Source organism: Wolffia australiana, chromosome 17 (assembly GCF_029677425.1).
Source record: "Wolffia australiana isolate 7733 chromosome 17, ASM2967742v1".
Lineage (NCBI taxonomy): Eukaryota > Viridiplantae > Streptophyta > Magnoliopsida > Alismatales > Araceae > Wolffia > Wolffia australiana.
In genome coordinates this window covers 11,827,072-11,838,399 of record NC_135851.1, presented here as the reverse complement: position 1 = coordinate 11,838,399, position 11,328 = coordinate 11,827,072, and the positions used below count along the sequence as shown (strand labels likewise).

The 11,328-nt window shown below is 49.6% G+C and overlaps 4 protein-coding genes across 4 annotated transcripts; 2 read left to right on the top strand and 2 right to left on the bottom strand.

Annotated features, from left to right (window-relative positions):
* The first annotated feature begins 119 nt into the window (after positions 1–119).
* Positions 120–3,578, top strand: LOC144714389 (rop guanine nucleotide exchange factor 7-like). The gene is made up of 5 exons (XM_078589124.1): positions 120–870; positions 1,378–1,494; positions 1,581–1,810; positions 1,884–2,495; positions 3,084–3,578. Exons 1-5 carry the CDS (start codon positions 327–329, stop codon positions 3,444–3,446), a joined length of 1,866 nt encoding a protein of 621 aa, XP_078445250.1. The 5' UTR covers positions 120–326; the 3' UTR covers positions 3,447–3,578.
* LOC144714392 (uncharacterized) lies at positions 3,523–4,899 on the bottom strand. The gene is made up of 5 exons (XM_078589126.1): positions 4,362–4,899; positions 4,237–4,279; positions 4,013–4,155; positions 3,859–3,925; positions 3,523–3,787 (listed from the first exon to the last, which is right to left on the bottom strand). The coding sequence occupies exons 1-5, from the start codon at positions 4,509–4,511 to the stop codon at positions 3,771–3,773; spliced, it is 420 nt and encodes a 139-aa protein (XP_078445252.1). The 5' UTR covers positions 4,512–4,899; the 3' UTR covers positions 3,523–3,770.
* A 949-nt stretch (positions 4,900–5,848) lies between these two features.
* LOC144714393 (BTB/POZ domain-containing protein) lies at positions 5,849–7,321 on the bottom strand. Its single transcript, XM_078589127.1, has 3 exons — positions 7,164–7,321; positions 6,927–7,032; positions 5,849–6,029 (listed from the first exon to the last, which is right to left on the bottom strand). The coding sequence occupies exons 1-3, from the start codon at positions 7,273–7,275 to the stop codon at positions 5,951–5,953; spliced, it is 297 nt and encodes a 98-aa protein (XP_078445253.1). The 5' UTR covers positions 7,276–7,321; the 3' UTR covers positions 5,849–5,950.
* Positions 7,320–11,328, top strand: LOC144714390 (uncharacterized). Its single transcript, XM_078589125.1, has 7 exons — positions 7,320–8,119; positions 9,145–9,321; positions 9,431–9,580; positions 10,094–10,195; positions 10,276–10,346; positions 10,424–10,491; positions 10,876–11,328. Exons 1-7 carry the CDS (start codon positions 7,883–7,885, stop codon positions 11,118–11,120), a joined length of 1,050 nt encoding a protein of 349 aa, XP_078445251.1. The 5' UTR covers positions 7,320–7,882; the 3' UTR covers positions 11,121–11,328.

Sequence of the window (11,328 nt, the reverse complement as noted above, 5' to 3'; positions counted from 1 at the left end):
CGCCGTCTTTGGCCCATGGCCGGCATCGTAAATACGATGAAACGCCGATCTTTTAGCTGCCCTCGAGCTCATCGCAAAGGCTCAGGATAAACTCAGTTACCGTTGTTCTCGGTGCTTATTAAATGTTTGAAAATTCGGATCGGAATTGAGCTCCAAGGAGTAGAGCGAGCGGCGGCGGAGCGTCCGCTCTCTCACGAGGAAGAAGAAGAAGAAGAGGAAGAAGCGCGGAGAAGCCATCAAGCGGAGCAGTTCAATGGCGTGACCGTATAAGAAGAGGGAGAAGATCGAGCAGGCAAGATGGATTCAGATCTGATATCAATCCGGACATGGATGCAGACTGTTGCCTCCTCCGCCTTCCAGCAGTTCTAGCCGCCGTCGTCGCCGCTGCCGCCGCCGCCGCTGACGGCGGCGAGGACGACAAACTCGCCACCAGTAGGAGTCTCAGGGAACGGAGATTGAGGAGCTCGTTCGCTAACTTGGTCGGGTCCTGCGTTCCTCGGCCTTCATTTAAGGGCTCGCTGGCCGATGGCATGTTCTTGAGGAGAAGCGCGAGTCAGAAGTGGGTTTGGCTTTGGGCCTGCTCCGTCTTCAGCGCGGAGGGCGGAGAAAGAGCAGAGATGGGGGTTCCGATCGAGGAAGAACGGGGCATCTTGAAGGGCGAATCGGCCGAGTCGTTCTCCGATTCTGCGGAGAACCGGCGGGGCAGCGGTTCTGCGTCGTCCGAGACGATGTCGTCCGCCGACAGCAGGCCTTCCTCTTCCTCCTCCGACATGCCTCTCCCGAGCTGGCCTCTCGCGCTGGACGGCCGAGAAAAGAGTCGTACACCCTGCGACGACACGGCAAAGCCGAAGCAGAGTTCGCCGATCTCAGGTGCAAATTCAATCGAGGTCCTAATTAATCTCTCTATGAATCCATCCATCCATCTCTCTGGATTGTGCATCTCTGTCTCTATCCCTGTTTTTCTTCTATCCATCCATCTATCTATCAGTTCGGATGGTTTATATAGAGATGATAGATGTGGGTATAATACCATCTATCAATCTCTCTCTCTCTCACTTTATCGAGCAATCCGTCCAGATGTAGTGTGTCTCTCTATCTATCTACATGTCCGTCTGGATTTCATATAACTCTCTATCCATCCATCTATCTATCCCTCTGGATGGTGTATATAGATATATAAAGACATGGGCATATAACTCTCTCTCTCTATCTAGCTATCAATGTAGGCGGTATGTCTCTCTATATTATATGCCTGTCTTTCTATTCATCTATCAGTTTGTACGGTGCATGTCGCTCTAGCTATGTCTACTTATCAATCGACTCTTCCATGTACAAAAGATATATACCAATCAAGTGATGTTTCGTTGTGGATTGAAGAAATGGAGATGATGAAGGAGAGATTCGCGAAGCTGCTGCTCGGAGAGGACATGTCGGGAGGGGGGAAGGGCGTGTGCACCGCCCTCTCCATCTCAAACGCCATCACGAACCTCTGCGGTGCGATCCCCGCCGTCCATCAATTACCCTCTCTCGAATCTCGATCAACACCAGACATGAATCGCTCACTTTGTCGCTCTGAACAGGCACCGTGTTCGGGCAAATCTGGAGGCTGGAGCCGCTCCCGGCGGAGAAGAAGGCCCTGTGGCGGCGAGAGATGGACTGCCTTCTCTGCGTCAGCGACTACATCGTCGAGCTCACCCCCGACGTCCAAACCTCGCCCGACGGGACCAAGCGCGAGGTCATGGCCTGCAGGCAGCGCTCCGACCTCTTCATCAACCTCCCGGCGCTTCGCAAGCTCGACGCCATGCTCCTCGTGAGAGATCCTTCCCCGTCATCCTCTTTCGTTCCTACGTCCCGTCCATCAAGTCGAAACGTTATGGGAGCAGGAGATTCTGGACGAGTTCGGGGACGACGGGTTCTTCTGGTACGTTGAGGGGGGGGAGTCGGGGCCGGCGGGGCGGCAGGAGGGGAAGTGGTGGCTGCCGGTGCCGGGCGTGCCGGCGGGGGGGCTGCCGGAGGGCGCGAGGAAGAAGCTACAGCACAAGCGGGAGTGCGCCGGGCAGATTCTGAAGGCGGCCATGGCCATCAACAGCAACGCGCTGGCGGAGATGGAGGTGCCGCGGGCCTATCTGGAGTCGCTGCCCAGAACGGGGAAGGCGGCGCTGGGCGACGCGATGTACCGGTGCGTGGCGTCGGAGCAGTTCTCGGCGGAGTGCCTGCTGGACTGGCTGGAGCTGTCGTCGGAGCACCGGGCGCTGGACATTGCGAACCGCGTGGAGGCCGCCGTGTTCGTGTGGCGGCGGCAGCGGGGAAACCCCAGCGCGGCGGCGCTCCGGCCCAGTGCTTCCAGGTGGGGTTTGGTCAGGGATTTTGTCGGGGATGGCGAGCGGAGGGAGCTGCTCGCGGAAAGGGCGGAGGGCCTGCTCATCTACCTCAAGCAGCGATTCCCGTGTCTCACTCAGACCACCCTCGACATGACCAAGATCCAGTGCAACAAGGTCTCTCTCTCTCTCTCTCCCCTCCTTCTCTCTCTCTCTCTCTCTCTCTCTCTCTCTCTCTCTCTCTCTCTCTCTCTCTCTCTCTCTCTCTCTCTCTCTCTCTCTCTCTCTCTCTCTCTCTCTCTCTCTCTCTCTCTCTCTCTCTCTCTCTCTCTCTCTCTCTCTCTCTCTCTCTCTCTCTCTCTCTCTCTCTCTCTCTCTCTCTGTGTCTCTCTGTCTCTCTCTCTCTCTCTCTCTCTCTGTGTCTCTCTGTCTCTCTCTCTCTCTCTCTCTCTCTCTCTCTCTCTCTCTCTCTCTCTCTCTGTGTCTCTCCTTCTCCCTCTCTCTCTCTCTCTGTGTCTCTGTCTCTCTCTCTCTTTGTCGGTGTCTGTTTCTCCTCCCTCTCGCACTCTCCTTCTGTCTCTGTCCCTCTCTCTCTCTGTCTCTGTCTCTGTCTCTGTGTCTCTCCTTCTCTCTCTCCCTCTCCCTCTCTCTTCCTCGCTATCTCTCTCACTCTCCGTCTCTGTGTCTCTCCCTCTCTCTCTACTCCCCACATATCAATCTATCTTGCGTACATCTCACTGAACAGTCGTCTATTCTATTCTCCAGGACGTTGGCAAGTCTATTCTGGAGAGCTACTCCAGGGTTCTCGAGAGCCTGGCGTTCAACGTCGTCGCTCGCATCGACGACGTGCTCTACGCGGACGACCTGACGAAGAACAACAGTAACAAGCTCTCGCCAAAGACGACGGTCGCCCAAAGTAGAGCCTTGGTGCCCATCTCAAGCATAACAACGCCATACTTCTCGCCGGCGCGGTCGAGCTGCAGCCCCACGTCGCGCGGCGGAGGAAGGACGCCTTTCCTATCCAGAAAGGCGACGCCAACCCACCACGGCCGCGGGCTCAACGTAAAGAAGGCCCTCACCGACTATCTCGGAGTGCACTCAATCAATAATAAACTAGGGACGAGTTGATTGATCAGACGATCTTTTTCTTTAATCTGCGTAATCACTGCGCCTATGCGACCAGCTCGGGCGTGCCCGCGGTCTGTTTTAATCAATAAAAGAGCGGATTTTCTTATATAACGAGATTAGCGTTCCACGATTTGATTTCGATTATATATATTTGTGATTATACCATTCCGCTTTCTCTAATACGGCGGAGGTCAAGGAGCGCAGGCACGAACGGACACGAGCAAGAGGGAGTTATTTAAGGCGGGGCCCCTCCTCGCGCGGCGGCTTTTCTTGGACATTACTTGAGACTTGGTGAGAGAAGCCGTCGTCTTCATGATCGTCTTCCTAGTAGTACAGGGAACCTGAGGAAGCGAGGTTTTTCGATCAGAAAGAGTAATCCTGAGAGAGATTTCGGTGGTCTCTCTGGACTTACCCTGCCACCAGTTCCCTCGGGAGACGGCGTTCGGGTTAGTCGGCTCGTCGTCCCCATCTCTCTTGAACTGATCAACGAACAAAAATATGAACGTCCGACTCAGAAGACTGAACCTCAAGGAAAATGTTAATCGATTGAAAGGAAGAGGACCCACATTATTGTATCCGGAGCCATGGGTGGATACCGGACCGTTGTTGGTACAGATATCTTGCCCCCCGTAGTAGAGAGAGGAGCTGAACGAGCACGGATCGATCTTCTCTTGATGGTATCCTGCGTTCCTCTCCTGGCCTCCGCCGTCTGCAGAAGATAGAAAGTTGAGGAATCGAAGACCGATAGATCATGCATGAACAAGGAGTAGAGATAGAAGTCTTATTAGACCTGCGTCCCCGTTCTGGCCTCTCCACGAGACCTTTTTCATCACCTGAAAAGTTGTGAAGCCAACGAGAGTGAAGAAGGCGACTTGGATGAAGAAGAAAGAAGAAGAAGGGAAGAGTTCAGCATACTGTGGATGCGGGGGGGAAGACGGAGTGGAAGAAGCTGGAGGAATTGGCTGCACTCTTCCCGCCAAAGAGGTCGGCGACGAGAGAAGAAGAAGAGGGGGGAGACGAAGAAGAAGACGAAGAAGTCGGCTTGGGCTGCTTCTTGCCTTCCATCTCCGCAAGAATCGTCAAAGAGGGATGAGGAGGAGAAGGGAAAGAGGAAGAGGGGGCGAAAGGTGGGCAGAGAAGGGGGAGGGCTAGAACACGTGAACCAAGGAGAGCCCGGATCGAGATTTATAGCCTCGACGCGCAATCTAAAGCTAAATCTCCTGCAACCCTCGCTCCATCTCCCTCTAGCTTTCTGTAGCTCTCTCTGGTCCTGACCCGACTCTGCTTTTCCTTTCTGCCGAAGAAGAATCCCGAATAATCCACTGTTTCTCTCTCTCTCTCTGTCTCCCCATTACATCCCACACGGTCGCAGTCCCCAAGCCCTCGCTTCTCCCATCTGCAGATACGCTCTCTCTCTCCCTCTCTCTCTCTCTGAGTCTGTGTCGTCCGCAAGTTGTCCACTTCGCTTCCTCGAAAAGATTTCATGGGCAACCTGACACAGATGGATAAGCCAAGTGGGTCCGGCTTCCTGAGCCTCTCCCCCACCTGTCGGATCCTGCGGAATAGAGCGGTGCCGCCCCATCCATCTCTCTCTCTCTTTCTTCCCAACGTCGCTGTCCGCTTCCAAAGCTATAACCGTCAGCCCCAAGCGAAGTAGAGTCTTCTTCACGTCGTCCACCGGCAAGATCACGCGTTCTAGAGAGAGAGATAGAGATGGATAGAGAGAGAGAGAGATGGATAGAGAGAAAGGGATCTTCTGAGTCCCGTGCTGGTCGAGAGAGACACGGAGATACAACAGAAGTGGTCGGTGCAATTTCGGATATAGCTCCAGGTGTCGGTCGATAAGCGCGCCGCGTTCTCGATCGGCGCCGCCCCCCGCCGACAAGCGTGCCCGCCCTGCCGGCCGAGTGCGCCGCGCAGCGCGCCTCCGCCGCCCCCGGCCGCGCGCGCTCGCCCATCTCCCACCCGCCGGGAGCGCTTAGAGAGATCACTCTCTCTCTCTCTCTTTCTCTCTCTAGGCCCAATGGGCCCACCCCCAGCCCCTCGGCCACAGGTTCCTTTAGTGGGCTCCATCTCGTCCACGTCAGCAAAACGTGGATCTGACGCAAGTGGGCCCCGCCAGTACGATCTTATCCGGCTAAGTTCGCAAGTTCAACGGTCAACGCACGTGGGCCCGGCTGGAATCGTCCGGTTGTGTAGCCCAGTCAGCATTGAGGTGGCCGCCACGTCAGCCTTCCTTATTCGAAAACCCCCATTGGGCCTGTCCCCACATTTCCGTCTATAACGAGCACGTCACGTGGCGGGCCCGTTTGCAGCTTTTTGGGCCCGGCCCACAAAGCAATTGACCGTGCACATTTGCGCCCAAGTCCTCCCCTTCAAATTTCCTGAGAGAGACAGACATAGAGAGAGAAAGAGAGACAGATATAGAGAGAGAGGGAGGTGACATTTCAACGGGGAATTAGGTAGTAGTATCAGTATATCCCTCTGAAGCAGAGACCGCGCCATCAAGTGTGGAGATAGTTGGCCGCCATCATCAGCTCCAGAGTTATCTCCGGTTCAATGAGAAATTCCGACTCCTTTCCACTGCAACCAGAGATAGCGGTACGCATGTTTATATGATTGATGCATATTTTTTAACTGATTATGACTAATGCGCATTCCAAATGCCAAATACCAACCGAGCAGGGATGTTATGAATCAAGAATAACTGCAGAAATTGTAAGAGATCGCCCTGTAGGCTCTGCTATCCAGCTCAAGATCTTCGGTTTTAGTAAAATATCTAATGAACGTGTAGAATTGTAGTGTCAGTGCTTTGGTGGTAAGGGATGGGTTCTGATTTTCTGTAATGAATTGGAAAGCAAAGGTATCGAAGATTCTCAGTTGCATGATTATTTCCGACTTTAGCTTGAAATACTTGCGGCAGAAAAACTAGAAATGAAATTGGGTCGTGGAAGCTGAATATTTCCGCCCACATTAGATCTACGGAAGGTACCCTAATTTGTTTTCTCAATTCCAAATAGATGTTAGAATGATCTTAGCAGACCGACAATTTTTCTTCTAAAGAAATGCCCAAAGTCTGTGAGGACACATCACAAACTAGGTAATGTTCTTCGAATTCAACCATGGGCGAGGGAACAGGAGAAACGGGAGCAGAGAATTTCGAACGAAATATCAACCTGCAAACTGTTCTGTGGTAGCATTCAGAGATCAGACAACGAGTGTTGGTAAAAAAGTTTATTCGGTACGAATCAAGGAGAATCTCGGAAATTTATGATTCGCGCTTATTTAGTAAGATCCGTCAAGATTTCGATTTATTTAGAGACTAGAGATTAATCTTTAACCGTAAAACAATCTTATCACCAGAATCTGAACAAATTCTAGTTTTGTTCTCGGGGCATTGCCAAAGAGAAAACGGTCCCAAAAATAGTCATGGGCTCTCCGGGCAAGAGTGATGAAACGATGAAAGAAGAGGCATATTACCTCGCGAATTGCAAATGCCAGTAAAAGTACTGACAAATCTTCTCGAGGATAGGCGTGCTGATTTCCGGGAACGTTACCTCCCCCAGCTGCGCCTCCGAGAAGTTACCTATCACATTACGGATCACAAATCCACCAAAACAGTCAAATCTTTCGCAGAAAGCTTAAAAAGGGGCAAACAGAAGCGAACGTGGCGAGGAATTCGCAGGGAAATCAAGGGCGAGCAGAAGCACGAAGCACCTGGCGAGGTTAGCATGTTGCGGATGGTTTGGGAGACCATGGCGGCCTTCTTATCTACCACAAATTCGAAGCCCTCGGCGCTGATCAGCTTCACCTTGTCCCCCTCCTCCATCTCTCCTCCTGCAAGAAACCAACTCCAGAGAGATGGTCGGCAGCTGAAGATCCCTCGATTATTGAACTACGGCCCAGTACCCCGCCTATTGGGCTCCTCTAATGGGCCTTTACTTGATGATTATAGTTTAACCCATTAAGACTATTGGGCCGGTCTTCTAACGGATTGTCCGTTGCCCGTCTCCGAATATCCGGAACGTATTTTATGAATATTCTCCTCGAGAAAACAAATTCTGCAAATCTCGTCGGAGAAGCGGTCCTCTGTACCGCCGGAACACCGAGTCGCGCGAATTAACGTGGACGTAACGCTGAGGGAGAAACTTAAAAGAGCGCCGCGGAATTTCGCAAAACAGCCTTTTCTTTCTCTCTCTCTTTCTCCTTTCTCTCTCTATCTCTCGTCCTCGGCTATGGCGTTCTATCTGCGGTTCCGCCTTTAGGGGTCCTCGAGCAGGTCGGGAGCTTGAACGGGCAAAGAGAAGGAGAAGGAGATTAGGATTTGCGCGGAGGAAAGGGAAGGTCTTGGCTGGTTTGATGATGGGTTCGTGGGGAAGTTGGTATCTGGATTAGGGTTTTTTTTCTCTCTGGGAGGTGGGTTGGGCGTTGTTTGAATGGATGCCCGGGTTGGGCCGCTCAACGCCGGGCATGGAGGAAGCGGGGCGGCGGCCGTTGATGGTGGGTCGTCGAGGATCGCGCAGCAGCCGAAGCAGCAGCAGCAGCAACAACAACAGGCACTGCAGCAGCAACCGCAGATCGGAACTTGGCAGCATCTTCTAGCCGGCGGAGTCGCCGGGGCGGTCAGCAAGACCTGCACCGCCCCCCTTGCGCGCCTCACCATCCTATTCCAGGTAGGTTTCATCTTGTTTCGTGTGTTTTATTCTGCGTTGAATGAATCACGCATCGAAAATTTGTAGACAACGTCTCGTCGCATGATTTTCCGGTTTCATTCTCGAACTGGATGAATAACCCGCGTTTTGAATCGTTAATTGCATCCTATTCCTGGTGGTGGGTTTCGTCTTGTTTCTTGTGTTTTATTACGCGTCGATTGAATCACGTATCGCAAATTTAAAGGCAACTTTTTGCCGCATGATTTTTCGGTTTCATTCTCGAACTGGATGAATGACCTGATTTTCGCATTGTTAATTGCATCCTATTCCTTCATTTTTAAAAAAAATTGCATACTATTCCTGGTGGGTTTTGTCTTGTCTCGTGCGTTGTATTCCGCGTCGGTTGAATTACATCGCAAACTTGAAGGTGATGTTTCGTCGTATGACTTTGTGGTTTCGTTCAGGGATAGGCATAATAGCATTGTTAATTGCATCCTATTCCTGGTGGGTTTCATGTTGTCTTGTAGTATTTTCCGTCTTTGAATTGTTTCCTTGCAAACTGGGAGACGAAATTCTGACCCATGTTTTTTTGCGTGTTCGTTCTTAATTACATAAGATCTGCTCTTTTGTTAGGCTGGATTTTCCTTGATTCAATCATGCATCTCATACTGGGAGGCGCTATTTAATCCATTCAATCATGCCTCTCACATTTTAGTTGTGTTTTCATTCTCTAACTGGATAAATAACCTATTTTTGGCATTTTTAAGTACATTATATCTGATGTTTTGTTAGTCTGGATTCTAGATTTCATACTCTAAATGTGCTGAGGAATATGTATGTTACATTCCTTAGGTGCGTGCAAACTGGGGGACGAAATTTTGATCCATAATTCCACGTTTTCATTCTCGAACTAGACAATTAACCGGATTCCAGTATTCTTAATTACATAATATCTGGTCTTTTGTTATGCTGGACAAAGTTGTGATGGAGGATGCGAGATATTTTTTTTATCTAAATTTGATGAGTACATATGTTTTATGCCGTAGGTGCAAGGTATGCACTCTGATGTTGCATCATTAAGCAGTCCCAGCATGTGGCGCGAGGCTTCACGCATAGCTTGCGAGGAAGGATTTCGAGCGTTCTGGAAAGGGAACCTTGTCACGATTGCGCATCGTCTTCCGTACTCATCTATCAGCTTCTACGCATATGACCGCTACAAAATTGTGAGCTCAGACAACTCGTCTTGAATATCAATTTAAGCGTAATGTTAATGTGACTTCCTATTTCCTGGTGGTTCTCAAGCAGATTCTTTTGCCCTAATCTCTTCTGCAGTTTTTGCAAACAGTTCCTGGACTAGACAGGCATAAGGATTTTGTGGCAGCCGATATATCCCTCCGATTATTGAGCGGAGGCTTAGCGGGAATAACGGCCGCATCATTGACTTACCCATTAGATCTTGTGAGGACTCGTCTTGCTGCCCAGGTAACTTTTCTAAGATCCATGATTTATGGAATTGGGAAATTTTGAATTAATAACGTATTTATTTATTACACAGTATATATTTCTTTTACATCTCATAATTAGATTTCCCTGGAGAATAGATAAAATTATCTAGAATAGCAGCCTCGCCTTTGGAGCCTGCCTAAGCACCCAGGTAGACTGGCATGGCGACTCTTAAGCAGAACCTAAGGGTCTGCTTCTAACTTTTAGGTGGGAAGTTGGAGCTGGTTCTCATGGTTTTTTATGGTAATATGAGTATATTTACTTCTATACTTTAATCCATTAGTTGTCCCCTAATGTGGTGCAAATGAATATCAAATGATTTTAATGAATAACTCAAGTGGCCTTTGAGTTGCCGTTTGTTAGAGCTTGTACTGGAAGGGTTAAAGTATCGCCAACGAAATTGAATCATTTTCCTTGCACGCAGTGACGCAATAATTTATTTTTTTCCTGGCGAATGCGGCTGTTGACGTTTTTTCTGTTTCATCCTTTCAGACAAATGTTATCTACTACAGAGGCATTTCTCATGCTCTCTACACTATTTGTAGAGATGAAGGAGTCAAGGGCTTATATAAAGGCCTGGGCTCAACTCTGCTGGTAATTTAGTGAGATCGCTTTCAACAATCTCCTTAATTTTGTGATTCGCTGAGATCTGATGAACTTTTCTGTCCTTGCAGGGTGTTGGGCCCAACATAGCCATCAGCTTCTCTGTCTACGAGAAACTCAGGTCCCACTGGCAAGTTCAAAGGTAATTAGATCATTTCGTTAAATGACCTCATGCACATGAAAGAAAGAATGACTTTAATTGTTGTCATCTTATTTCAGGCCTGATGATAATGCTGCGGTGATAGGCTTGGCATGTGGAAGTCTGTCCGGGATCGCCTCCTCCAGTGGTAATTTTCTTATTAAATTTGCGTGGGGTTGAGTTATCAGTTTTTTTTCTCTAGAAATGTTAGTTTGTTCACCCTCAAGGAGGCGGAACACGGATCCGAATTTTTCGCTGTGGTTTTGCACCCTGTTTCTCATGGAAAAATAGCTATCTTTCGCTATAGAACTTGCCTCTGTAATCACTTTTAAAATAAGGTTCCTCCAATTGTACTGAAAGGTTTGTGGCAATTTCTTTCCGCTTCCCTTGTCCATTCTCTAAAATTCATCTACGTCTACCTTTTGATTCTCAACACGAATGAACTAAATGGGAAGGGTCACCGACATTTTGTGATCTCACCCTTCTTTATTTAAAAAAAATAACAATTAAAATTTTTATTTTCTGCATGCAGTCACGTTTCCTTTGGATCTTGTGAGACGGCGGATGCAATTGGAGGGAGCGGGCGGGCGGGCCAGGGTCTACAACAAGGGCTTGCTCCCCACGTTTGGGCAAATTTTTAAGACTGAGGGATTTCGCGGTTTATACAGGGGCATTCTGCCAGAGTACTGCAAGGTGGTTCCAAGCATTGGAATCGTCTTCCTGACCTATGAATCTCTTAAGAGGTTTCTCTCTGGCGTGCCCTCTGATGATGGATAGAGGGAGAGAAAGAAACACGTAATCGTTCCTCATTTCCCTTACTTTCTTACCCTTCTCTCCTATCTATGCCCATTTGTTTTTTTGTTGCTCTGAGAATCTCAGATGCATTGGCGAGTTTTCCTTTCGCCGCGTCAGAAGCGAATATTATCTGTGTAAATGAATGAATAGATTTATGGTAGGTTCAGAAAGAGGCATTTTTTATCTTCGA